Source organism: Hippocampus guttulatus, chromosome 6 (genome assembly GCF_054856545.1).
Source record: "Hippocampus guttulatus isolate MCC_2025c chromosome 6, RoL_Hgut_1.0, whole genome shotgun sequence".
Lineage (NCBI taxonomy): Eukaryota > Metazoa > Chordata > Actinopteri > Syngnathiformes > Syngnathidae > Hippocampus > Hippocampus guttulatus.
In genome coordinates, this window is record NC_141266.1 from 25,094,074 (window position 1) to 25,115,724 (window position 21,651).

Sequence of the window (21,651 nt, forward strand, 5' to 3'; positions counted from 1 at the left end):
CGGCCCGCCCGGCGCCGCAACGTGTGGCCGACTAAAAAGCTCCCAACCGCAGCTCTGATCTAACGAGACTGCGGCAAGTGAACCCGCACTGACACACGCCTGCACGCGGACAGACAAGCATCCCATGCGCTTCGGTGATTCCAAGGTTGGGTGCAGTTTAAGGTCAGCGCTCTCATCACGGCCTTGCTGAGTGCAGCGGGACCGCCTTTGTTCTTTTATGCCAGACAATCATCCAAAGTTCAAAGTGATGTTGAAATAAGATGAATCCCCCCCCCCCCCCTCCACCCCAAGCTCAGACGCCCCAACATTTTCCACCTCCATCAGGAACCCGCCGCAGGAAATCTTTTTTTTTTTTTTTTTTTTACTGGACCGTTATTGGTTACTGGGGTAATAAAAGTGTCAGTGCTGTCAAAGGCATATGTGAAATCCCAAAGTTTGCTCCTTGCGGTCCACGATGAGGCCCGCATTCCAATAGATCTCTCGCCCTCGAGCGAGCTTTCTATATCATCGTCCGTCTTTTCTGGCTCGCGTTCCACCTCTGCCAAAATGCCTCGGAAAGTCGAATGAGGCTTCAAAAAAAACGGGAGTCGTGTACATCGGCCGGCTTTTGAGTGAACTATCAGAACTTTAATGTGCCAAATATAGGCATCGGGCTCAACAAAATCCATCTCGGTCGGGCCCCGGGTATTTTTTGATGCCATTCGCTGATGTGCAAACACTGACCTATCTACATAAGTTCTCCTCATAATTCTCAACATGGGGGTTGAGCGGGGGCTACCTGTTGCCCGTAGGCACCTTTTTGGTGAGCCCCGCCCTCGGAGATGTGAACTTGGGAGTGTGAATGCTTTGCCGCAGGATTTAAGGTCCAGGGCAGGCGCGCCGTCACCCGCGATTACCTTGAAGCATCCCCACGCAGCTCCCACGCCATCCGCCCAGAAGGTTTATGGCAGGCTGGCAAAGTGGTCTCGATGTTGCTCTCGTGGAGTTTCTCTCTCTCTCTCTGTCGAGGCGCCGCCAGTTCTTTTGCATCTCCTTGCCCGCATCCGCACATAGCTCCTTGAATCTTGAATCCGTTTCCGTTTCCGGCCGAGGTGCGTGAAATGCTCGGCCGTGGATCTCGACGGCATTACTCTGGAAGGAGTTGTCATACTTTGGCATCGGGAAGCTGCTGAACAAAGACGGAGGCCGTTAGGAAGTGGTCTGACTCGTGTCTTGGGCTCGCTTTTAGTCGCAAGAGGGGAAGAGCGGCTGGGAAATGGCCAGTCGGGATGCTGAGGTCAACTCTCCCAGGTTTCCTGTCTTTGACCTGCTCGAGGGAACGCGGTACCACTTCAGAGTGCGAGCCGTCAACAAGTACGGTGTCGGTGAGCCGTCGGAGCCCAGCGGTCCCATCTGCCTGGGAAAACCGCAAAGTAAGGAAGCGTGCGTGTGCGTGTGTGTGTCCGAGCAAACAACCGACGAACCACTCGATCGACCCATAAGCCATTCAACCAACCAAGTAGCTGACTGCCTAACCAACCAAATGACCGACTAGATAACCAAACAACCCCATTGGACAAACCAACTCATCCAAGCGGCGCTGTCAACAGCCGACCGACCGACCGACCGTCCGAATCAAAAGCAGACAGACCAGCCAAGTAGGAAGAAATGTGCTTGTGCAAGGTCAGCGGTTGATGGGAATGTTGCGCTTTGTCCTAGGTGCCCCCGCTGCGCCTTCCTCCATCCTGGCCTTCCGCGACACAGACTCCTCGGTGTCGCTTCAGTGGCAAGAACCCAAAGACAAAGAAGGCGTCCTGGGATATTACCTGTACTGTAGGGAAAAAGGTCAAGAGGACTGGAAGGTCATCAACAATAAACCCATCAGCGACCCCAGGTGGCAGTGGACACAAAGCCCCCCCACACACACACCCTCCCCTTTTGCCATTCCATCAACATTTCTTGAACCAATTCTTCTTTTTGCCCTTTTCAGGTTTACCGTCCACGGCCTCCGGACTCGTAAGGAGTACGCGTTCAGGGTGAAGTCAGTGAGTCAAGCGGGAAAGAGCGACTACTCGGACGAGTCGCTCCCCATCCTGGTCAAAGCCGCCATTCGTAAGTGCCTTCCGCTTCAGCGCTTGCTGTGAAAATCAACCATTGAGGTACCATCAGGTGTTTTCACAGACATCTCTTTGTGTCACGTTGCGTGGTGGTGGTGGACCCCAAAAAGCAGGCAGGAGGGAGGAGCAGGGTGTACTTGACCAATTGTATTTAAAACAAGAAAACTAAATCCAAAGTAACAAACAAAAAACATGACTTAAACAAAAACTATCAATAACCAAAACACTACTAGAACATGACAGTAGCAAGAGCAAACAATGAGCCGACACCGAGTGTTCGGGCTGGGAGTCCTTTGAAAGCACTGATTACCTAATGACCAACAGGTGCGCGGCTGCCGGGGGAGCCCTACAGTGCCACCTGGTGGTCCCTAAACCGAATCATCACACTTTGACTTGCGATGCGCTCGGAGCTGGCCGCGGGCTCAAACTGACGACAACCCGGTCGAGCGACGGACTGACGAAACCCATCGATTGATTGACCGCCTCACCCATCAATCTGTCAATGGACGGACCGATGAATAAACCAGGCCACCACCTAACCAGCAAACGATGGACCAACCAGATGACTGACCTCAACCGACCAATCAGTCAACGGACTGATGGATCAATCAAACAGCCAACCGACGGAGCAAATGACGGCCCAACTAACCAAATGATGGACGGACTCGACGAATGATCGGCTGCCCGAAGAAGAAACCATTCAAACCCACTGGGACTGACGGCCCTGCCAACTAAACGATCGACCGAGCCAATCAGCCGGCCGACCGACTGACCAAATAACCAAGCGACCTTACGGCTGACCAACTTCAACGGTGGACCGACCCACCGAGTGTCGGGCCAAGCAAAGGCGCCCCCCCGGTTGGAAGGTTGTTTGCATGACAGCCGCTGTGGCGTTTCCTGACCGATGATAATCTGCCCGTTTGAGATCCACCGGGCCTTTCTCGTAACTCCGCGTCAGCTCGTGTGATTCATTTTCCAGCCCTTCGCTCCGCGTGAGAATGAATGGCCTTCAACTTGAACGTAGCCTCACGCGAACGCCGACGGGAAGTCTTTGGGGGACGCGGCTTCCCTGCCGGCATTTGTCATCTGCTTTATTTCCCGCGCTGCAGGCGTGCCCTCGGCCCCTTCGGCCATGGCGTTGCTGATGTGCACGGGCTCAGAGATGGTTTTGGGCTGGAGGAGGCCTCGCCGGGACGGCGGAACCCCCGTGAGGGGATACTACCTGGACGAGCGGGAGGCGGGCACCGACGCGTGGCGAGAGGTCAACGTGAAGGCCATCAAAGAGAGGCAGGCCACGGTCAGTCCATTCCCTCGCCTCTTTGATGTTTTGTTTTGGGGGGGGGGGGGGGGGGTTTCCTCCCATGCGTTGCTTCATTTCGAATGAGTCTTGCAGAAAAGCATTTTTGCACCTTTTGATTCAAATGACTCCAGTTGGCTTTGGCCACGTCACGAGGCAACTAGCCGTGTCCGTGCGATCTCTGCACGAACGGTCTCTAGCCTGTCTCGAGGAGACCGATGAGTGGATGCCTTCTCGAATGTTTGGAACCTACTTTTGACAACTCGACAGAGATTTTACGATTTTTAGGATGCAGCGGTGAGCTGTAATGTGGACAAATGAAAAATGGCGTTTTGAATGACTTCATTTACGAATAGTGGGCTCTCGCAAGTGCCTCATCCATCAGGTGTAAAACGACAAACACGTCCAAGTAAATCGAACACTTAAGCGGCATTTTGTCGGATGCGCAGATCAGCGTTGGCGAGGGTGACGGGGAGGTGCGAGCTTTCGGCAGAGTGGAAAGTATTGGGGGTGAGTGTTCGGGTTTGGTTTAGTTTTCGCGTTGGACGTTAGGGAGAGGGCTTCGTTTCTGGGTTACGGTTGGTTGAAGGTTAGCGGCTAGCGTTGTATTCTGGTTTTGGGAAGAGTTGGATTTAGGGTAAGGATTGGGAGGTTCAGGATAGGGCTTAGTGTTGGGCTTGTGCGTTATTCCACCACCTTCCGGGAGCATCTTCTCGCCTCTGTGAATAAGGCGAGAGCATCTCACCGAGCCGATAAGAGCCTTCATGCATAAGCGCTTGCGAATAGTCAGATCAATGTGCCGATCGATAAGGCCCAATCCCCTCTCTTTCCAAAGCAAAAGTGTCCGGGGAAGGTCTCAAGAGAAAAACGGTAATGCCTTCTCAAATGCCACCCAGGAGCCACAAATCCAATCAAACGTGGCGCGGAAAAGACAGCCGCATTGCCAAGTCCAGCTCACTTTGCTTTGGTCAACAATTAGCACGCTCCACTCGAGTCATGATTTGGCCCTCGTTAGTTACCTGACTGAGTTTTTTTTCTTTTTTTGGGGGGGCGGGGGAATAGGTTTCCAACTTGAGCAGCGGGCTTTGGTACCAGTTCCGCGTGTTTGCCGCCAACGTGGTTGGCGTCGGGGAGCCGTCGGAGCCCAGCGAGGCTTTCCTGTGTGAGGAATGGACCGTGCCGCGACCTGGTGAGTCGGGAAACGGGGACCGTGAAATCGCTGCTTTCCCAACATGCAATGGGCACCGACCGGGCCTTTCAAAATAGGATTCCCATGAAAGTTGTCGAGCTTTTAAATGATTTCTTCATATATTTGATACGTTGCTTAATAGAGTGAGCAAATTACGAAATTGGCAACACTGCTTTCGCAAATGAGCTTCTCTCAGTCGGAGCCAAGTTGTGAGTGTAAGTGGTGAACCTCAACGCGGAACACGCGGGGGCCGATTGGCAAAGGATGGCGCTCAAATTATCACCCTGGAATGAGTTGATCAAATCGATGAAGCGGTTGTGCAGCCCCGAATCTTGAGAATCCCCACCCAAATGTTTCCCGTTTGAAATAGCCAAAGTGTCCCAGCTTAACTCGAAAATGTGAAATTGAGCCCACCCCCTTTCCGGATAGTTCCCCCTTCTTTGGAACAGCAGTCATGAGGCGAAGGTGGAGGTCGTCGCCTTCATGCGGCCTTCTTCGAGCACACACGGTGTTTGTTTTCATCACGCCGGCGCCTTTCGAGGTGCGGGAAGGTCCCGGCTCGGCCTTCGAGAGTTGCCGTGGCGACGTCATGAAAGCCACCGCGTGACCAAAGCCCTCGGGCCGTGTCTGATGATCGCACAGAAAACGCGGCCCGCCCGCATTGCATGGCGCAGCCGCGCGTGACATTCACGTTGAAAACGGAACGAGGCGGCGCACCCGTTTCGGAAGCGCGGCTCGATGGGCTTCCCTGGGCGGCATGAATAACGCTCAGGCGGGCCCCCAAATCATTGGGCAAACGCAGCGGCAAGCTTCGCGCTTCTCGATGGCCGTCGTCGCCGACACGCCTGGCTCAGCGCCCGATCTCTCTCAGGTTGTCCCTTTGACTTGGAGGTCCGCGAGGTGAAGGACCACTCGCTGGTGCTCCTGTGGGCCGCGCCGCTCTACGAAGGTCGCGGCCCCGTCACGGGCTACTCACTGGAAATCAGCCGGGGCGAGCGCTCCGACGAGTGGGCTGCCGTCAACGACCAGCCCGTCACCGACACGCATCATAAGGTGAGGAGATACAATCACGGCACGCGTCGAGGAGACCTGCCGCGTCCTCCGTAGGTTTAACCCAAGAAAGTAGTCCTCATCGCGAATATGCCAAACCTGGAATGTGACCGGGACACCCGATCCTCAAGGACATTTTTGTATGATGACCACGCTGAGAACTTTGAGCGGTGCTCAGTGTTTGACGCCCTTTCTTCTGACGACCAGGTTTCGGGTCTTCAGGCGGGTCAGATCTACCGTTTCCGTGTGTCGGCTGTCAATGAGGCGGGAGCGGGAGCCCCCTCCCTCCCTTCGGAGCCAATCGTGGCACTCACCTCGGCAGGTCAGGCCTCGCATCATTCTGCCGCTCCATGCCGACGTGCCATTTCCATACATCAAGACTGTGAATGCGAGAGACACCGTATCCATTCATTACCGAGTCTTTTTTTTTAAACTTCCTCTCCAACCAAATCCCTGCGATCAGATAAAAACAAAGACGTTTCATTTGAATTGTTAAAGCAGAAATATACTGCCTAAAAGACTTTGATACCATTTGGAACTCGTTTGACGAAATTACCCTCAGAAATAAATGGCTGGCACACGATTTGATGCGGCATAAACTCCCTTGTAACTGCTTCTCCGCTAAACTGAGCTCCTCCCTGATGCACAAGCAAGTCGAGCAGTGGAGACAAGTCACTGCATCGCAGGTCCTTTTGGCGCCATCCTGTGGCATTTGATTTGAAACATCACAACATCAATCTTGCTGGTATCGCCCATGCGCAGACAGCCCAAACATTGAGGCGGGCGTGGACGACGACGGCTTCATCTACCTGGCCTTCGCGTGCGATCACGTCGCCGACGGCGACGAGGGTCTCTGGACCAAAAACTACAGCCAGCCCATCGACGGCGCGACAGCTCAGGCCGACAACAGGGACGGCAGGTGGGTGCGGCCTGCCTGCTCTGTGTGGCTGTGATGTCACGGGGTCACCAACTCGGGTAAGAGGATGCGAGATGATGACGCCGGCCGGATTGCCATCACGCGCTTGACTTTGGAGTCAGCCGATCCTCCATGAAGCGTCTCCAGTGGGTCCAAAATGCTGCTGCTGCTCTTGATTGGCACCCGTGAGAGGGAGCTCTCAACTCCTACTCTGGCTTAGATTGCACACTCGATGCAAGAATCCGTTTTATGTCTCCTCTAGGTCCGTCCTCACCTTCGGCGACCCCTCTGAGCAAGACCTGGGTCTCTACACCGTGGAGATGAGCGACGAGCCCAGCCTGTCATCCAGCTACCTCCTCACTGCCGAAGGTTGGGCAAAATAGCCTAGCGACCGTTCACAGTCTCTCTTCATGTTCTCTACCACTTCGAAAAACAACAGACACATTTGTATGCCTCTTTTAGACGCCACCGTATACTGGAAACCCATTCTGAGTCATCACGTTTCGTAAAAACGGTTTTGAGGACGGTGGCTTGAGGAGACGTGCAGCAAAACAAGTTTTTCTTTCAAATTTATTTTTTTGTTTCCACTGTGTTATGTTTGAAAATTCTCAAAGTGCAAATTTTACAAAGACTAACTTAAAAATCGATACATTTTGACTGTGGCGTGGCTGAAATTAATTTGAAAGGTTCATTTGAAGCAATAAAATAGAATTCCTTCTTTTTCTCAAGCGGTTGCACCCACTTTGGAGAAATAATTGTTTCAAGGTGCTGCTCCCACTTTGGAAATTTCACGCAGGCTAAACGAAATCTGTTTGTCTTTACTTTAACATGACTGATGTTAGCTTTGCAGATGAAAAAAAGGAAAAAAAATGGAGATGACGTTTCCACCGCATTTTCATGCTGTGCATAAAATCCGCAAAGGCAGGACTCACAATCGCCGGCGGGAGCAATTTCATCTTGTTGCATGGCAACTTCTCGCAGGGGTCGCCGAGCCAATAAGCCGTCATGTTCTCTCCGTGCACTTTTCAAAATGTGATCAATCAAGTCAAAGATTCATGAACCGCTTGTCCCTCTTGCAGACCTCGAGCGCCTCAAAGAACTCAGCCAGCAAGTCCAAAATCCACGTATGCCTTTTCATCTTATTATTGAACTCCTTCTACGAGGAGGAATTCAGTCATCATTGTGGGGGGGGGAAAAAATGGGAATGTGTCATCCTTCGGCAGTGATCGCACTCAAGTCCGGTTGGCATGTGGAGGTTTCGGAGACGGGCGGCGCGCGTCTGTGGCTTCACACGGAAAGTCTGAGCGACGATGCCGAGCTGCGTCTCGTTTTCAACGACAAAGAAATCTCCAGCACTCCGGTAAGCGCTGTTGCTTGAGAAAAAAAATATATATATACACTATGTCAGGGGGAAAAAATGGTCGGAACTTTTCCAGCGTCCCCCCCCCGCCCCCCTCCCACACGGACATTGGCAGTATGTTGTTTTTTTTACGATGAATAATTAAGAGCAACAGGCTAACAGTCCAGCTGCATCCCCATGAGTCATTTGGCTACGAGGACATGATGAGCGAGCAGACAAACAGCAGTAACAAAGTGCGGACGCCTCGTCGGCGCGTCTCACCGCCACCGTGGCGACCGGCATCGATTCACGTCGGACCTCTCTTGCCGTCGGTCGGCCGGCAAAATTGAGCTTGACGCCGGCATTGAATTTCTCTTCACGGACACGAGGTCGGCCTCGCGCGGGCACACAACGCAGCCTCTGACTCAACGAGAGCTTGATCGAGTCTCCTTTTAGCAGCGAGGGACCGCGCCATCAAATGAAAACCACGTAAAAGGACTCCGCCATGGCGGGGAGTCCCGGAGAGGAAATGGGCGAGCTTCTCGAGCGGAGAGCCCGCTTTGCCCTCCGTGCTTGCCCGCAGCATTTCTTGAGATGAAAGTCAAATGAAGTCGAGCTACTCAGCCCGGGAAGACAAACCTGCGAAGGAGAGCGACGAGAAATGTTTTTGCTCCTTCAAATCGATCGGTGTTGTGAAAATGTCTTTTCGCTAATTAGTCTCGTTCCATCGATCTCTTCGCTTATGAGCCTCACTTGGTCAATCGGGAAGGAGAAGTCAAGAAAGCATTTCGACAAACATAAAGTGAAATGTGCCCGACCAGCGATGAACGTTGGTGGGGAGGGTGGGGGCGGTCTTCATAGCCTGAACCCGGGCATCGTCTGGAGGCTATTAAAAAACGCTGGAAATTCCATAAAGATTTGGACGTGGAAGACTTTGAACTTGAGCATCCCGACCCCCTGGGTTGTCAGCATGTCCCTTTTTCAGCCCGTCTGGGCACACTTGGACTGAACTCGGACAATCCTTCAATCCAGTGGCCTAGAAAGTGCTGCCCACGTCCATTTTTCAAACCCGCGGCGCGGCTTCTATCTAGCCTGGAGTTTGGCGCGTCGCTAGGCAACGATGATGCAAAGCGGGGGCCGGGCTGCCTGCGTGCAGGAAGACAGACAGAGGATTTGGCACAGAGCGGAGGAGAAGGCACCGGGTGAATCCGTATTTTACCGGAACTTACTGTTAACCCATTTCTCTTCCGCTTGACCCAGATGCCATCGATACTTGGCGGAGGGAGGTTAAAAAAAAAAAAAAAAAAAAAAGTTATTCTTGAGTTTCCCAACGAAACGCAGCAGAACAACATCGGCGACGCAGGCAAACGCAAATGCAACGTGGCGTCACCGTTCGCTGGCTTACTTGCGTCAGCTCTCTCGTCGGCAGCAGCCGCCGCTCAGGCGGCGCCGGCGTCTCATTTGCATCGGCTCCATTATCTGCCCGCCGTCCCCCGAGTTCCATCTGAGGAGCGCCGATTACGCGCCGTTTCGAAATGATCACAGCTGAGGTTTGCGAATCCAAAAGGCCATTTGGCTGATGAGCGCCCTCGGGCTCGCCGTCCGTCAGCGCCGCGGCCATCGTACGCTCCACGTCGGGAACGTAAAAGCCCAAATGATGTTTTTGCCATTTGCGTCCCGCGCGAGTTGCCAAATATGTCCGAATGCGCGCGGTTGAGTGGCTCTCACCGGGTCTCGTCTCGCCCGCGCCGCCGCAGGGTCGCAGGATCCGCTTTGACAAGGCCGGCGGTCTCGTGGAGGTGCTGATAGATCGCATGAGCCACGAGGACGAAGGCACGTACACGGCCCAGCTGCGCGACGGACGTGCCAGGAACCAGTTCACCTTGGTCTTGGTGGATCACAGTGAGTCACCGCCCAGATCGAGGCCGCGGATTCAAGCGCTCACGGTCACGCGTCAGTCCCGCTGGCGCCCAAAGCGTCGTTTGAATCCGGAGACGTGAGCCGCCTTGGCGCTGCCCTGTGGACAGAAATTTGATAGGTCGCGGCATATTTCGTCAAATCAAATCAAGTCTGCATTTTCGAAGTTGGATTCAAAAACAACAACAATTTCAAAGTGTGACGTGATTCCATTGTGTAAAAATGATGACAGTTATAAACAAAGGCCTTTTTGGCTTATTACAGTAGTCAAAAATGTCTCCATATATGCATGACCGATGTGTTACGTGGAAGCAAATGCCTTATTTTCTTTTTTTCTCCTCCCCACGCTTTTTCGTAACGGTAATCCAAAAACATCGTTCGTACTGTATGTCTGATGATAAATCGAAACCCGACCCCAAGAAACGTCACATATCTCCAAAAGGGCTACTGTTGAATCGACACTAACAAAGCAAACAGCTGAGCCGCAGGTGTCCCAACTCAGGGCCCGGGGGCCAGATCTGTCCCGCCTACCTCATTTTATGTGGCCCTCGAAAGCAAACGGAGCATGTCAGCTTCCGCGATGTTCTTGACGTCTTCATATGGTCATAACGGCCCCGAAATGAAAGGTCTTCCCCACGTTGACGTGGCAAAAAACATCCGAGTTCCTCTCCTCTTTGAGCCGAGCGAGTTGGACTGCCTCGGCTCGCCTGACCCCCTCTGCGTCTTTTACCCCGACGCAGAATTCCGCGAGCTGCTCGCCCTGGCCAACGCCAAGCGACGTGACTGCGAGAGAAAGAGCGGTGAGACGTCCGCGCCGCCGCCTCATTCCGAGAACCGATGGGCGGCGCCGGTGACCTTTCAGCGGCGTCATGCTTTGCTTCTCCCCGTCTTGCCGTAGGACCGTACTTCGAGGAGCTCTTGTCGTGGGACGTTAACGAGGATTGCCAAGTGACCATAAAGTGCAAGGTACTCGATTGCGCCGATGACCGCGACGCCACCGTTTTCGCCCGTCGTTGTGCGACGGTCATTCGCGCGAGCGATAAAAGAGGCGGTCTCATCAAATAGATTCGCAACGCAAAGGACTCATTTGTCAAATTTATACCGATGTGGTTACAAACAAACAAAAAATCCCATACACGTGATTGTAAATACACTCGTGTCAGATCAAGTTGACCCGTTGCAAAATTGAGAAGAATTGCGTTTTATCTCGGTAAAAATGAGTATGAAAGAAATTGGTGTGTTTTTGACTTTAACTGTCCCAAAATCTTTTGCATCCACTGCGCACGACATGTCGTGACTTTCACAGGTGACCAACGCAAGCAAAGACACAACCCTCAAGTGGTCCAAGGACGGAGCGGCGCTGCCGCGGGCCGATTACGACCCCCGGTCCGGGGTCGGCGCGCTCACCGTCCCGCAGGTCATCCGATGCTCATCGATACGCGCGTCCCTCGTGAATGGCTAATTACCGGAGATGCGTCTGCGTGTGTCCCCTCAGATTGAAAAACAGCAGGCGGGCTCGTACAAAGCGGTGGTGTCGGACGCCAGAGGAGAGGACGTCAGCACCTTGGCGTTGCAGCACGAAGGTGATGAAAGTCAAGGCGGGTTGTTTTTTTTGCAGGCTCACGATTGGCGCTTTTGGCCGTCACGAGTGAGACGTGCCGTTTCTTCACAGAGTACGACAAGCTTCTCCGGCAGCTGAGCAAACAATGCGGTGAGCGAGTCGCACGCCGCGGGCCCGACCCCGCGAGTGTTGACGTGACGACGACATCTCTCTCGATCCCTCCGTCTCGCTCTGCCCCCCCCCCCCCCGTCCCCGTCCGTCTCTGCAGGATTGTCAGCGGGTCCGCTGAGGGTTCAGAGCACGGCAGAAGGTTTCAGGCTCTACTGCTGCCTCACGTATTACATCAGCGCCCTGAAGACCAGCTGGGACTTCAAGTAAGGCCGAGCAGTTGCCCGCCTCACGCATCGGCTTCATGCAGGACTTTGTTCAGACGCGCCCGTTCGATTCTTGGACGACTAAACTGTCCAAAGGCGCCAAGGGGAGCCCGAAGTGGAGCTTTGTCTCCGTGTGCCCTGTGATGCACCGGCGACTAGCCCGGGGCGTAGCTCTTGCCCAAATTCGTAGTACATGGACACTGGCAATGATTTGTGTCAAATGCAGCCAAAGGACAGTCTCAAAAGAGAAAGGGAGCTGCCGACAAACTTAATCGTGAATCCATTTTTTAAAAAACTTTTATCCCGTAAGCGTATGCCGTCATTATTCGTGTTTGCATTCAGCAACCTCCGATTTTGCTTTGAAAGAAAAGAGCCATTTCGATGACCTCGGTGTTTTGGCTGAACCAGACAGCCCAAAGACAAATCTTTTCAGCATCGCTGTGCCTCGAACAAAGACAAATGGGGGTGGGAACGTCATCGTCAAGTTTGAAACTGAGCCTGCAGCACCACCTGCTGGCAAGACATTGAACGCACGGTGCACTCTTCCACAAAAAAAAACAGCCCGCCGGACGAGGGGACTCGCTTGATATGGCGACCGGTCTGGGGGGGGGGGGCCCTCCTTTCGGCAAAAAGCCCCCAGGCGACGTCGACAACGGCCGTGCGGATGTTTGCTTGTCTCGCAGGGGGAAACGGATGGAACCCCAGTCCAGGATCCGGATGGGCAGCAACGAGCGCATGGTTTGGATGGACATCTTCAACCCCACGGAGAACGACAAAGGCAAATACACCCTGGAGATGTTTGACGGCGGCGAGACGCATTGCCGTCACTTGGACCTGTCCGGACAAGGTGGGGGGGGGGGCAAGCCACAAATCCGCGGCGCCTTTGAGATGGCCTCGTTGTAAGGAGATCCCATGTTTCATTTGCAGCTTTTGCAGATGCCTTGCTGGAGCAGCAGAGACTGAAGTAAGCTGTCTCTTCTTTCGTTTGGACGCGCTGCGCGTGATTGCTCGCTGATGCCGCGTCTTGTTTTCATCTGTGCAGGCAAGAGGCCGTCATTGAGAAAAGTGAGTGACAAAACTTACAAGAAACGACGAGGGCGGCGGACTGATTTTGTCTCAACTGCTCGCTTCTTGCATCGCTGTCGTTGGTCGTTTACCTGACATGTTTTAGTGGAAACATGTCAGGTAAATAGCAACCTAAAAAGAAAAAATCTAATCTGTGAATCAATTCAAAGCCAGAGACAAAATGAACCTTATTCAGTTCTGAGTTTGTTTCAGATCGGGCCAAAGTGACAAAAGGTCTGCCGGATGTGGTGGCCATCATGGAGGGCAAGGTAGCAACTCGCCTTCCCACAGCAGTTGGGTGATTTTGTCCCTTTCCAAATTCCACAACGTTCTCCCGCCGGCAGTCTCTGTGCCTGACGTGCTTCATCGAGGGCGACCCCGCACCGGACGTCTTCTGGCTGCGTAACGAGCGCGAGATCGCCGACGAAGACCAGTTCTTCATCACCAGGGAGCGCGGCTGCAGCACCATCACCATCAACGACGTGCGCACCGACAACTCGGGCAAATACACCGTGCTGGTGCGCAACCGCTGCGGCTCCGAGTCGGCGGAGGTGACGGTGAGCGTGTACAAGCGCGGCGAGGCGCCGCCGGCCGACGCCGTGGAGATGGGCTCGTGAAGGCGGCCTGCGCCGCTCCCCGTGGGGCCGCGCCTTTGCTCGCCGGCCCCCGGGCTCCATTCTGTTTGGTGCAGTGTAGCCCCAAGTGCACGTGGTGTGCCGTGATGGATTCGTCTTGTTTTGATACGAGAGTATCGCGCGTTTAAGCTACTTCCTGGTTCACGGAGGCTGACGATTGATGGGCGGTCGATCTAAAATCCCGGTTCGGGACGTCCCGTCGTTTTAAGGCCACGGTTTGGGTCCGCATCGGGTACAGGGAGGGAACAAAATGCACAAGCCAAAGGAGCCAGTTTGCACTCTCAAAGTGCAAACAGTCCACGGGGTCGTTGACACCCACCGGTGGGCCTCCGGAGTCACGTGAGGAGGTTCAACGGCACCGCAGAGAGAGGAAAGGTTGCGGACGTGTCCGAAGCCAAGCCCAAATCGTGCGTTTCCGCAAAGAGCGGCCTTTATTTACGCAACTGCTGAAGTGGGAGAGGCCTGCTCTGAGTGCTAGGATGCATTTTTTTAAAATTCATTCACCCACGCATCCATCCGCGTTTCTTTTTTTTTTTTCTTTTCATAACTTCATTTGGCTTGCGTCAAATCTTACCGACTGGAGCCTATTTCAGCTCACCTTTGGCCAAGAGGCGTCGCGTGCCCTCGGCTGCTCGCCAGTCTCCACATGATGCGTCTTGGCAGCCGCTGCTGTTTTGATGAGCATGAGCACATGGGCTCAGCAGTTGGATGTCCCGCACCTGTCGAGAACATCCATCAACGGATAGAATTGATGAAGACGCTTATCAGTTTGCTTATTCAAAGCACTTTTGCTTTGATTCCAGTAACATTAAACAATAGGACATGAAAATGGCTGACCGGAACAAAAAGGTCATACGGGTGGATGACACCAAGTTGCAGTCTCCTGGAATGCACATCGCTGGGAAAACCATGGCCGCCGCACACATCGTCATGTATGCGAGACTGTTCACGGGCCTCAGTAGGTGGAACAAAAAAGTGTCGATGAGCTGAGATCGTGCCGCGTGTTTATGGTAAACGGGAAGTGTTTCTTTCTTTGTGCAAAAGCCATGTCCGGACAGATGGCTACGTACGGATTGGTTTGGAAAGAAAATGCTTTTGCGTGCGTTGCCCGTAGTGTGTGCCTTGTGCTTCTCATTAAATCAAAGTTTCATATCATCAAATGTACGCACATTCTGTTCTTAAGTCGACGTACGGATTCAACTCCTGTGCTCAACGGCACAAAAGCACAGACAGAAATGTACTTGAGTCCAAAAGTGCATGACAAAAATTGCATTTTTACTGTCAATTATATCTGCACATACTCATTTTGGTAACTCGGGGAAGAAAAAAAACCTGCCCCTTTTTTTTTTTTAAGCAATGATCCACATTTGCCGACTCAACGAGTAGAAAAGACAGAGCAAGACGGAGCAAAACTAAAACGACATCAGAAAAATACAGACACCTGACATATCTGTCTGAGAACAGTAACCGTGTATTTGTACGTGGTTACTTCCCGCTGCTCCATGTTTCATGAATCAGAACCTCTTGATCCCAAAAGTAGCAAGTGAACTCGGGGTTGTTCAACTAACGTCCGATGCGGTTACTAATTAAACGCCTCGCCAGCGGAGTATAAAAGCGATCACGCTGAAGCAGACTCTCCCCCACACGGTTGAGCTTCACCACCCCCGTCAAAGCCCGTCTCAGCCTCCTTTTGGTCAACATGGACTTCAACGGCACGTGGCAGGTTTACGCCCAGGAGAACTATGAGGCCTTTCTCAGGGCCATGGGTGAGCCAAAAGAACTTGGGGGGGGGGGGGGGGGGGCGGTCCTGTCTTGATACGGCAATGAATAAGATGTGGGCTTGTTGTTGCTGCTGCTCTTTTGCTCATCAGAACTCCCAGATGATGTCATCAAGATGGCCAAGGACATCAAGCCGGTGACGGAGATCACGCAGAAGGGCAGCGACTTCGTGGTGACCTCCAAGACCCCCGGGAAGACCGTGACCAATTCCTTTACTATCGGCAAGGAGGCTGACATCACCACCATGGACGGCAAGAAGCTCAAGGTGAAGCGCTTCTGACAAAAAGCCAGGGGTTTCTTTTGGGGGGGGGGGGGGGGGGGTTGTTTATGCAATGAAACGTAGCTGGATTCCACCTGCAGTATTGCAAAGGCATGGAACGTATTTGGGGAAGCGTTAGGGGGCATTTTATGAGCAAATCAAATGAAAGTGTGGTCATTTATAAAATGTCACCATCCTATTTTAATTTGTATGGATTACTTTCTTGAACAGATACATTGGAAGAAAGAAAAATGATCAATAGGTGTCAGTTCATCTCGGTTTACATGTTCAAAGGAACTAGGAACAAGTACAAAATCTAGTCATGCCTCTCGTTCTCTCATTGCAGTTGTAGTTTTCAGTGGTGTGCAACTGTATTTTACATATGGAGTAGTTTATGCATATTTTGTGACGCCCCCAGTGCGTTGTCAACATGGAGGGCGGCAAGCTGGTCTGCAACACCGGCAAGTTCTGCCACATCCAAGAGATCAAAGGAGGCGAAATGATCGAAGTATCCATCACTCGCAAAACGTAGTTAGATGTGTCGTGTTGTATATCTCCATCGTTATATTTTTCTATTTTCTCTCGTTTCAGACCTTGAGCATGGGCTCCGTAACTCTCGTCAGGAAGAGCAAGAGAATGTGAAAATTGGAAAGCGAATTTAGAAATAAATTTCTATTTAAATCGAAAACAGTGTCGGTCTTCATTGGTTTAATCTTTCGTTTTTTTAAATTACGAACCCTGAACGCATCACACTTGACCGCGGAGATTTCGCACTGAGCAAGCGCACAAACTGCGCCGAAGAGGACGAGCATGCGCATTGTGGTCACACCATACCTTCCGAGCCTTTACTATTAGAGCCGACGGTCGGGCTTCGCCTTAATTAACGGGGATTGTTTAAAACAAACATACACACCCCTGCGGCTAGCTAGCAACTCGTCGTCACAAATGGCGAGGTATCTGCGACCCCCAAACTCCTCTCTCTTTGTCCGGAATATCTCAGAGGAGTCCAGGTAAGTCCGCACAGCTAACCCTATGCTAGTTACCTACAGCCCAACCTCTCCAAAAAAAAAAACAACAACAAAAACAGACTCACCGACGTCGTTGCTGGACGTTGACAGCCCGAGCCTAGTAATGTGCTTGACGTTCCGAGCAAATGTCGGCTGCTTTGCCGACGAATTGGTGGTTCGAGGAGAGAAAAAATACGCCATTGTTTTATTTAGAAGGTAATTTAGTAACGTCCGTTACGCGAACGAGTTGCTCTTTTAGCCTTGCAGTGGAGCTGAAACATTTAAAAACGTTACACTACAAAACTGTCAGTAACACTAGCACAGCAACCAAAAAAAAAATGAACGCCGTCACCAGGCAAAAAATACAAACGGTGGCCGATGGAGATGTTGGGGAAGTTGAACATCCGGGTGCCGTGTGACGTATTCTTTCAAACTCAGTCGCCGCCATCTTGATTAAACTGGAATGTCGCCCGAAGCGTTTGTGTAGTTTTTTTTTTAGACGTTTATTTATTTAACGCATATGTTTATTTATTACGACTTTCAAAACTACAAATGTAAGCCATTTAAACGAATTTAGAACTAAATTGCGTAATTATTTACATACTTAAAAAGTGGAAGCTGCTTTAAGCTACTCAAATAACCTCCATAATGTACTCAATCATGTTTCATGTTATTGATTGTAATCTGCATAAAACGCACGCTTAATTCTGCGTTAACACTTAAGCGGTTGATTCCCTAAATATTGTGTACATCTTTTGCTTTTTAATTTTTGTCTAACTATACCAAAAGCTATGGAATAGTTGCACGTTTCATAATTAGGTGATGATATGTAATCAAAATGTTCAAAATAGATGGGTTATTTTAATAACCTCCATACTGGCTGCCTATTTGTTTTTACACTGTATACATGTGAATAACTTGCCTCAGTGACCCCCGATAGTAAGGCACTAAGCTGAATGACAAACAACCATAATTTAAATGCTAAAATATGTTCATTAGAATATTTGAACATTTCTAGATTTTACATGTTGAACGATGGGATGAATTCTATTTGATACGTGATATCACATTCATATGCAAAGATGATCATTTTAAATATATATATATAATTACTTGGTTCTTATGGACAAGATTGTTATTGACTGTTTATTGAGAATCGTGCAAACTGCTGCGTTTTGGACATGGAGGACAGTTTATTAATTCTTGTCAAGCTTAATGTCTGTTCTTGACCTCCGGTGGGGCAAATTATACGTTTATCTACGGAACAGACCCGAATGAATAAAAATGACATCACAGGAATATTTCTTTGAACTTGAACCGTGTGTTTTTGGGAGCGAGAAAATCTTCCGAACTGCGGCCATTTGCAGCTTTTTGTCATCAGCTTTTATTCAGCTCTGGGCCTGTGAGATTTTTTTGTTTCTTATTGCATGTTTTTCTTCATTTGAAGTTTTTATCCAAACAATGAACCAAAATAACTTCCACTGTGTACAGTCGGACCGCTTGTGCACGTTCACACAGTGAGCGCTATCTCGGGTGGACTCATGTAAAAAAAAAAAAAAAAAAAAAAAAAAAGATAAAAATGTGCTCATTTCATTATTTCACGACACTTTAGGCCAGAAGATTTGCGGCGTGAGTTTGGTCGTTACGGGCCTATTGTAGACGTCTACATTCCACTTGACTTCTATACGCGGCGGCCAAGAGGATTTGCTTACATTCAATATCCTTTCTTTTTCTTCTCCTTTTTGTGTCCCATTTGTAACTACTATCTCTTCTGTTGTTACCTCAGAATGGTAAAGATACAGTTCTGGAGAGCCCGCCCTCCCCCACTACCGCTACACACAGAAAAGTTACCAGGTAGAGTAGCCAAAGATCAAGCGCTTTTAAAAAAAAACTCACACAGCAAAAGCATCAAGATGCAAAGAGGAGCGCGTGCAAGAGAGAGAGAGAGCGGCCATTTTGTCTGCCAAAGGGAGCGCCTCCATTTTATGGGCCAAAGCGGGCGAAAAGTGTTTATTGGGCAAAGACAAGCGCTCCTCCGCCAAGGCAATAAAGAGCAAGCTCAAGTTCAAAGTTAAAAGGTAAAGAAGACAAGATTTTTTTTTTTTTTTTCCCTTTATGTATCCTCTTCAAATCTGATCACTATTTATTTATCTGTCTTGTCCACACAGTCGTCAATCGCAAGACCCTTCGGGGTCTTGCGTTGTGCTCGGTTATATTTATGCTGTGCCAGCACTGATCTCCAAGTGAATGTGTACAAATGAAAACTTCACGCAGGTCTGCGTGCTTGGAAAGACGAGTCCATTTGTTGGCTTGTCTGTGCGTGCGTCTGCTGTCTTGTGTCCGACAATCAAAACCTTAACCGCATTGGCACGTTTGAAGATGTTCGAGATGCCGAAGACGCCCTCCACAACCTGGACCACAAGTGGGTGTGCGGGCGCCAGATTGAGATCCAGTTTGCCCAGGGTGACCGCAAGAGTAAGAACCTTTTTTATATATATATATAATATATATACATGTAAAGATAAAAATATTCAGAGGAGTCCCATAAAAGTCAAGATTTTGTCGGAATGTGCCTCCACTAAATTGACAGAAAAGTTTGGAGGATAGTTCAGCGGGCTTCAGAGTAGCAGGCATGTTGCTTTTCCGTTGGATTTTGACACTCGTGTAAATCCATCCATCCGTGATCTGAACCCCTCCATAAAAATGATTTATTAGATGTAAACACATAACGCGGTAGGACTAGATCCGTTTTTTTACTTCTTCCTACTCCCTTGAACATAATAACTGTGTTGAATGAAGACTGATTTCTTTCTTTTTACTATTTTATCTACCTTATTTTCTGTCAAATTATTACTGTATATGTTTTATGTTCAATGAACAACAACAACAAAAACAATCATCACGAGGGTCTCGGGCGTGCCGCAGCCGTTCCCAGCCGCCCCTCATTGAGGTCAAATTGCATTTTGAGGTGGGCAGGCGAGTGGCGCCCAAACGAATGGAGTTCATTCTGCTCGATAGCCGCATCCTGAGCACTTCAGCAAACATCAAAGGAATAACTCTGCGGCTTGTTTTTTTCAAAATGGAGACATTTTCAAAAGCGACTCGGCTTGCGGTCGCATCGAACCGCTGAACTTTTGCTAGCTCGCCATCGAGTTGGAGTCCGCGCAGTACTCGACGGGCCACTTCAATGTTGCTAATCCTGTTCCGTTGTCCCCCGAAAGCTCCCAACCAGATGAAGTCCAAGGAGCGCCATTCCCCCCGCAGTTTCTCGCGCTACGACGACGAAGACCGGCGCCGCCGATCCCGCAGTCGTAGCTACGAGCGCCGCCGTTCGCGCAGCCCCTCGTACGACCGGCGGCCGCGGAGGTCGTACAGCCCCAGAGAGTAGGTCCTTCACGCTCTTCGGCTGAAGTGGATGAGACACATTCAAACCGTTTGCTCTTCATTTCGCCCCCGGTGACGGTTGTTTCTCCTTTCCTGCTCCAGCTCGCGCTCCTACGGCCGACACCGACGCAGCAGAAGCCGCGAAAATGATGGGTACGTTCTTTGATCGGACGAAACAACGCATCGATTGCGTTTGTGCATCAGGAGTTCCTTGTTGGAAACATGACATTGTTCTTTAATGTGGTCTCTATCTGTGCTCAAATCAAAATATAGAAACCTCGTTAATCATGACATCGCACCCACCCAAAGTGTGTTTAACAGCAAAGGTCATCAGCTTTAGCATGGCACAATTGCTCGAGGCAACTTTGGACTTGAAGGTGCGTCCCTCAAAAAAAAAAAAAAAAAAAGACAAATGGATCTCCATATATGGTAGCACATTTGAAAGATAAACGATTCAAAGCGATATGATTAGGTTTGAGAGGTCAGGAGCATGCGCTTTTAAAAGCTGGGCTGGCCCAAAATGAGGCTGAAGCCATCAAGTGGATCTATGCTGAGCAGTCCCAATGCAAGAGTCCTGTGTCTTTTTAATCAGGCGCAGAAGCGGCCAACACGAGCGCCACAGGACCCAGCGCGAGGCCGGCTCCAGGAACCGCTCGGCGTCCCGCTCGCCCTCCCGCCCCAGGCCCAAGGGCCGAAAGAGCCGATCTCGGACGCACAGCCCCGCCGCCCAGGAAGAGGAATTCCAGCTGGCTCCCGGTTCCCACAAGCGCTCATTTGGCCGCTCCCCGTCGCGCTCCCTGTCCCGCTCCGTGTCCCGCTCGCGATCACGTTCCCGCTCTTGGGCAGAGTACAAGTCCGGGGGGCGCTGAGCAGCGGTTCACTTGAACACTACTTTACCCTCTTTAGGAACACATTTTGTTTATCTGCGTTTTATGTCGAGTGGCGTATGTTTTGATGAGGTCTTACACTTTTCCAAGTAGATTACCAGAGCCCCATGCGTTGGATCGATAGGATGGCCCAGGACCTACACTGGACTCTCCCATGTCCAAATCATTTTGTGGGCAAAAGTCATTTCGATTTCGGCAAATCTCACGAGGCCCTTTGTTTTGTTGGTCATCACTGGCAGTTCTATTAGTTGATAGCAGTTCGGTCAACATCGCAAAGCATCTTGTTGCTGAATACGACACAAGAGTGCACGATGCTCAATCCCAGCAGTACCATCAAAACACCACCAGGGCGGCAGTATCACTATATCTCTTCCTGCCGAGTATTGGGACAGGACGTTCCTTCTTGAACGTCACATGAATGTGACTTTAAAATTTGCCAGGAAAGGCAAGTTTGAGCCGCATAACATGCTCGCGTTTTTTTAGACTTGAAAAGAAGAAACTATTGTCATTTTTGGGTTCTCCTGTATTGTTCCTCACGACAACACTGAGGCAACTGCTTCGAGCACAGGTGTCAAACTCAAGGCCGGATCCAGCCCGACACATCGTTTTCTGTGGCCCGCGAAAGCAAATTCTGTGTGTGAACTTGCGAGATCCTTTCTAAAATCTGCACCGAAATGTCATTGTCATGTGTAATAAATAACGTTGAGATTTTGCAATCATTTTGTTACCCTGTTTACACTCACTCAAACTATTACAGTTGACTGATTCCAATAGTAGAATCCATTTTTAAGTGTCCAAGTAATAAATAATACGATGTGACGATCAAAACGTTTATTCGGTTTCAGTGTGGTAACGGCCCTCCGAGGAAAGACTCAACTCCAAAGTGGCTTGCGACA

At 50.7% G+C, this 21,651-nt stretch overlaps 3 protein-coding genes and 1 long non-coding RNA gene across 9 annotated transcripts in view; 3 read left to right on the top strand and 1 right to left on the bottom strand.

Moving 5' to 3' along the window:
- Nucleotides 1-14,599, top strand: part of myom3 (myomesin 3) — a 28,558-nt gene extending 13,959 nt beyond the window's left edge. The window contains exons 15-37 of one of the 2 annotated variants that reach the window (XM_086114630.1): nt 1,229-1,412; nt 1,699-1,873; nt 1,970-2,091; nt 3,206-3,393; nt 4,456-4,582; nt 5,454-5,635; nt 5,840-5,954; nt 6,395-6,551; nt 6,811-6,917; nt 7,628-7,672; nt 7,772-7,908; nt 9,645-9,789; nt 10,545-10,604; nt 10,703-10,770; nt 11,111-11,221; nt 11,300-11,387; nt 11,477-11,515; nt 11,634-11,739; nt 12,423-12,586; nt 12,667-12,703; nt 12,782-12,804; nt 13,018-13,073; nt 13,149-14,599. In XM_086114630.1, coding sequence (XP_085970756.1) covers nt 1,229-1,412; nt 1,699-1,873; nt 1,970-2,091; nt 3,206-3,393; nt 4,456-4,582; nt 5,454-5,635; nt 5,840-5,954; nt 6,395-6,551; nt 6,811-6,917; nt 7,628-7,672; nt 7,772-7,908; nt 9,645-9,789; nt 10,545-10,604; nt 10,703-10,770; nt 11,111-11,221; nt 11,300-11,387; nt 11,477-11,515; nt 11,634-11,739; nt 12,423-12,586; nt 12,667-12,703; nt 12,782-12,804; nt 13,018-13,073; nt 13,149-13,421 — 2,709 coding nt within the window. In that variant the 3' untranslated portion in view covers nt 13,422-14,599. Of the gene's footprint in view, nt 1-1,228; nt 1,413-1,698; nt 1,874-1,969; nt 2,092-3,205; nt 3,394-4,455; nt 4,583-5,453; nt 5,636-5,839; nt 5,955-6,394; nt 6,552-6,810; nt 6,918-7,627; nt 7,909-9,644; nt 9,790-10,544; nt 10,605-10,702; nt 10,771-11,110; nt 11,222-11,299; nt 11,388-11,476; nt 11,516-11,633; nt 11,740-12,422; nt 12,587-12,666; nt 12,704-12,781; nt 12,805-13,017; nt 13,074-13,148 lie in introns of both variants that reach the window. The other variant, XM_086114629.1, reaches the window with a different exon arrangement.
- Nucleotides 7,101-16,864, bottom strand: LOC147204398 (uncharacterized). 3 transcript variants are annotated; one of them, XR_015101288.1, is made up of 6 exons: nt 16,571-16,864; nt 14,038-14,158; nt 10,336-12,936; nt 9,293-9,904; nt 9,117-9,159; nt 7,101-9,033 (listed from the first exon to the last, which is right to left on the bottom strand). It is a non-coding gene; the product is annotated as an uncharacterized LOC147204398 (long non-coding RNA). The 3 variants fall into 3 exon arrangements; XR_015101286.1 differs by having other exon boundaries at nt 10,336-14,158; XR_015101287.1 differs by lacking the exons at nt 14,038-14,158; nt 16,571-16,864 and adding an exon at nt 13,086-13,229.
- fabp10a (fatty acid binding protein 10a, liver basic) lies at nt 15,037-16,165 on the top strand. The gene is made up of 4 exons (XM_086114634.1): nt 15,037-15,205; nt 15,311-15,483; nt 15,896-15,985; nt 16,069-16,165. The coding sequence occupies exons 1-4, from the start codon at nt 15,139-15,141 to the stop codon at nt 16,117-16,119; spliced, it is 381 nt and encodes a 126-aa protein (XP_085970760.1). The 5' UTR covers nt 15,037-15,138; the 3' UTR covers nt 16,120-16,165.
- On the top strand, nt 16,276-21,471 carry srsf10a (serine and arginine rich splicing factor 10a). 3 transcript variants are annotated; one of them, XM_086114631.1, is made up of 6 exons: nt 16,276-16,487; nt 18,097-18,201; nt 18,856-18,959; nt 19,706-19,868; nt 19,971-20,021; nt 20,461-21,471. In XM_086114631.1, exons 1-6 carry the CDS (start codon nt 16,423-16,425, stop codon nt 20,735-20,737), a joined length of 765 nt encoding a protein of 254 aa, XP_085970757.1. In that variant the 5' UTR covers nt 16,276-16,422; the 3' UTR covers nt 20,738-21,471. The 3 variants fall into 3 exon arrangements, with proteins under 3 accessions (XP_085970757.1, XP_085970758.1, XP_085970759.1); XM_086114632.1 differs by lacking the exons at nt 16,276-16,487; nt 18,097-18,201 and adding an exon at nt 18,535-18,562 and having other exon boundaries at nt 18,864-18,959; XM_086114633.1 differs by lacking the exons at nt 16,276-16,487; nt 18,097-18,201 and adding an exon at nt 18,583-18,601 and having other exon boundaries at nt 18,864-18,959.
- The last annotated feature ends 180 nt before the right edge of the window (nt 21,472-21,651 follow it).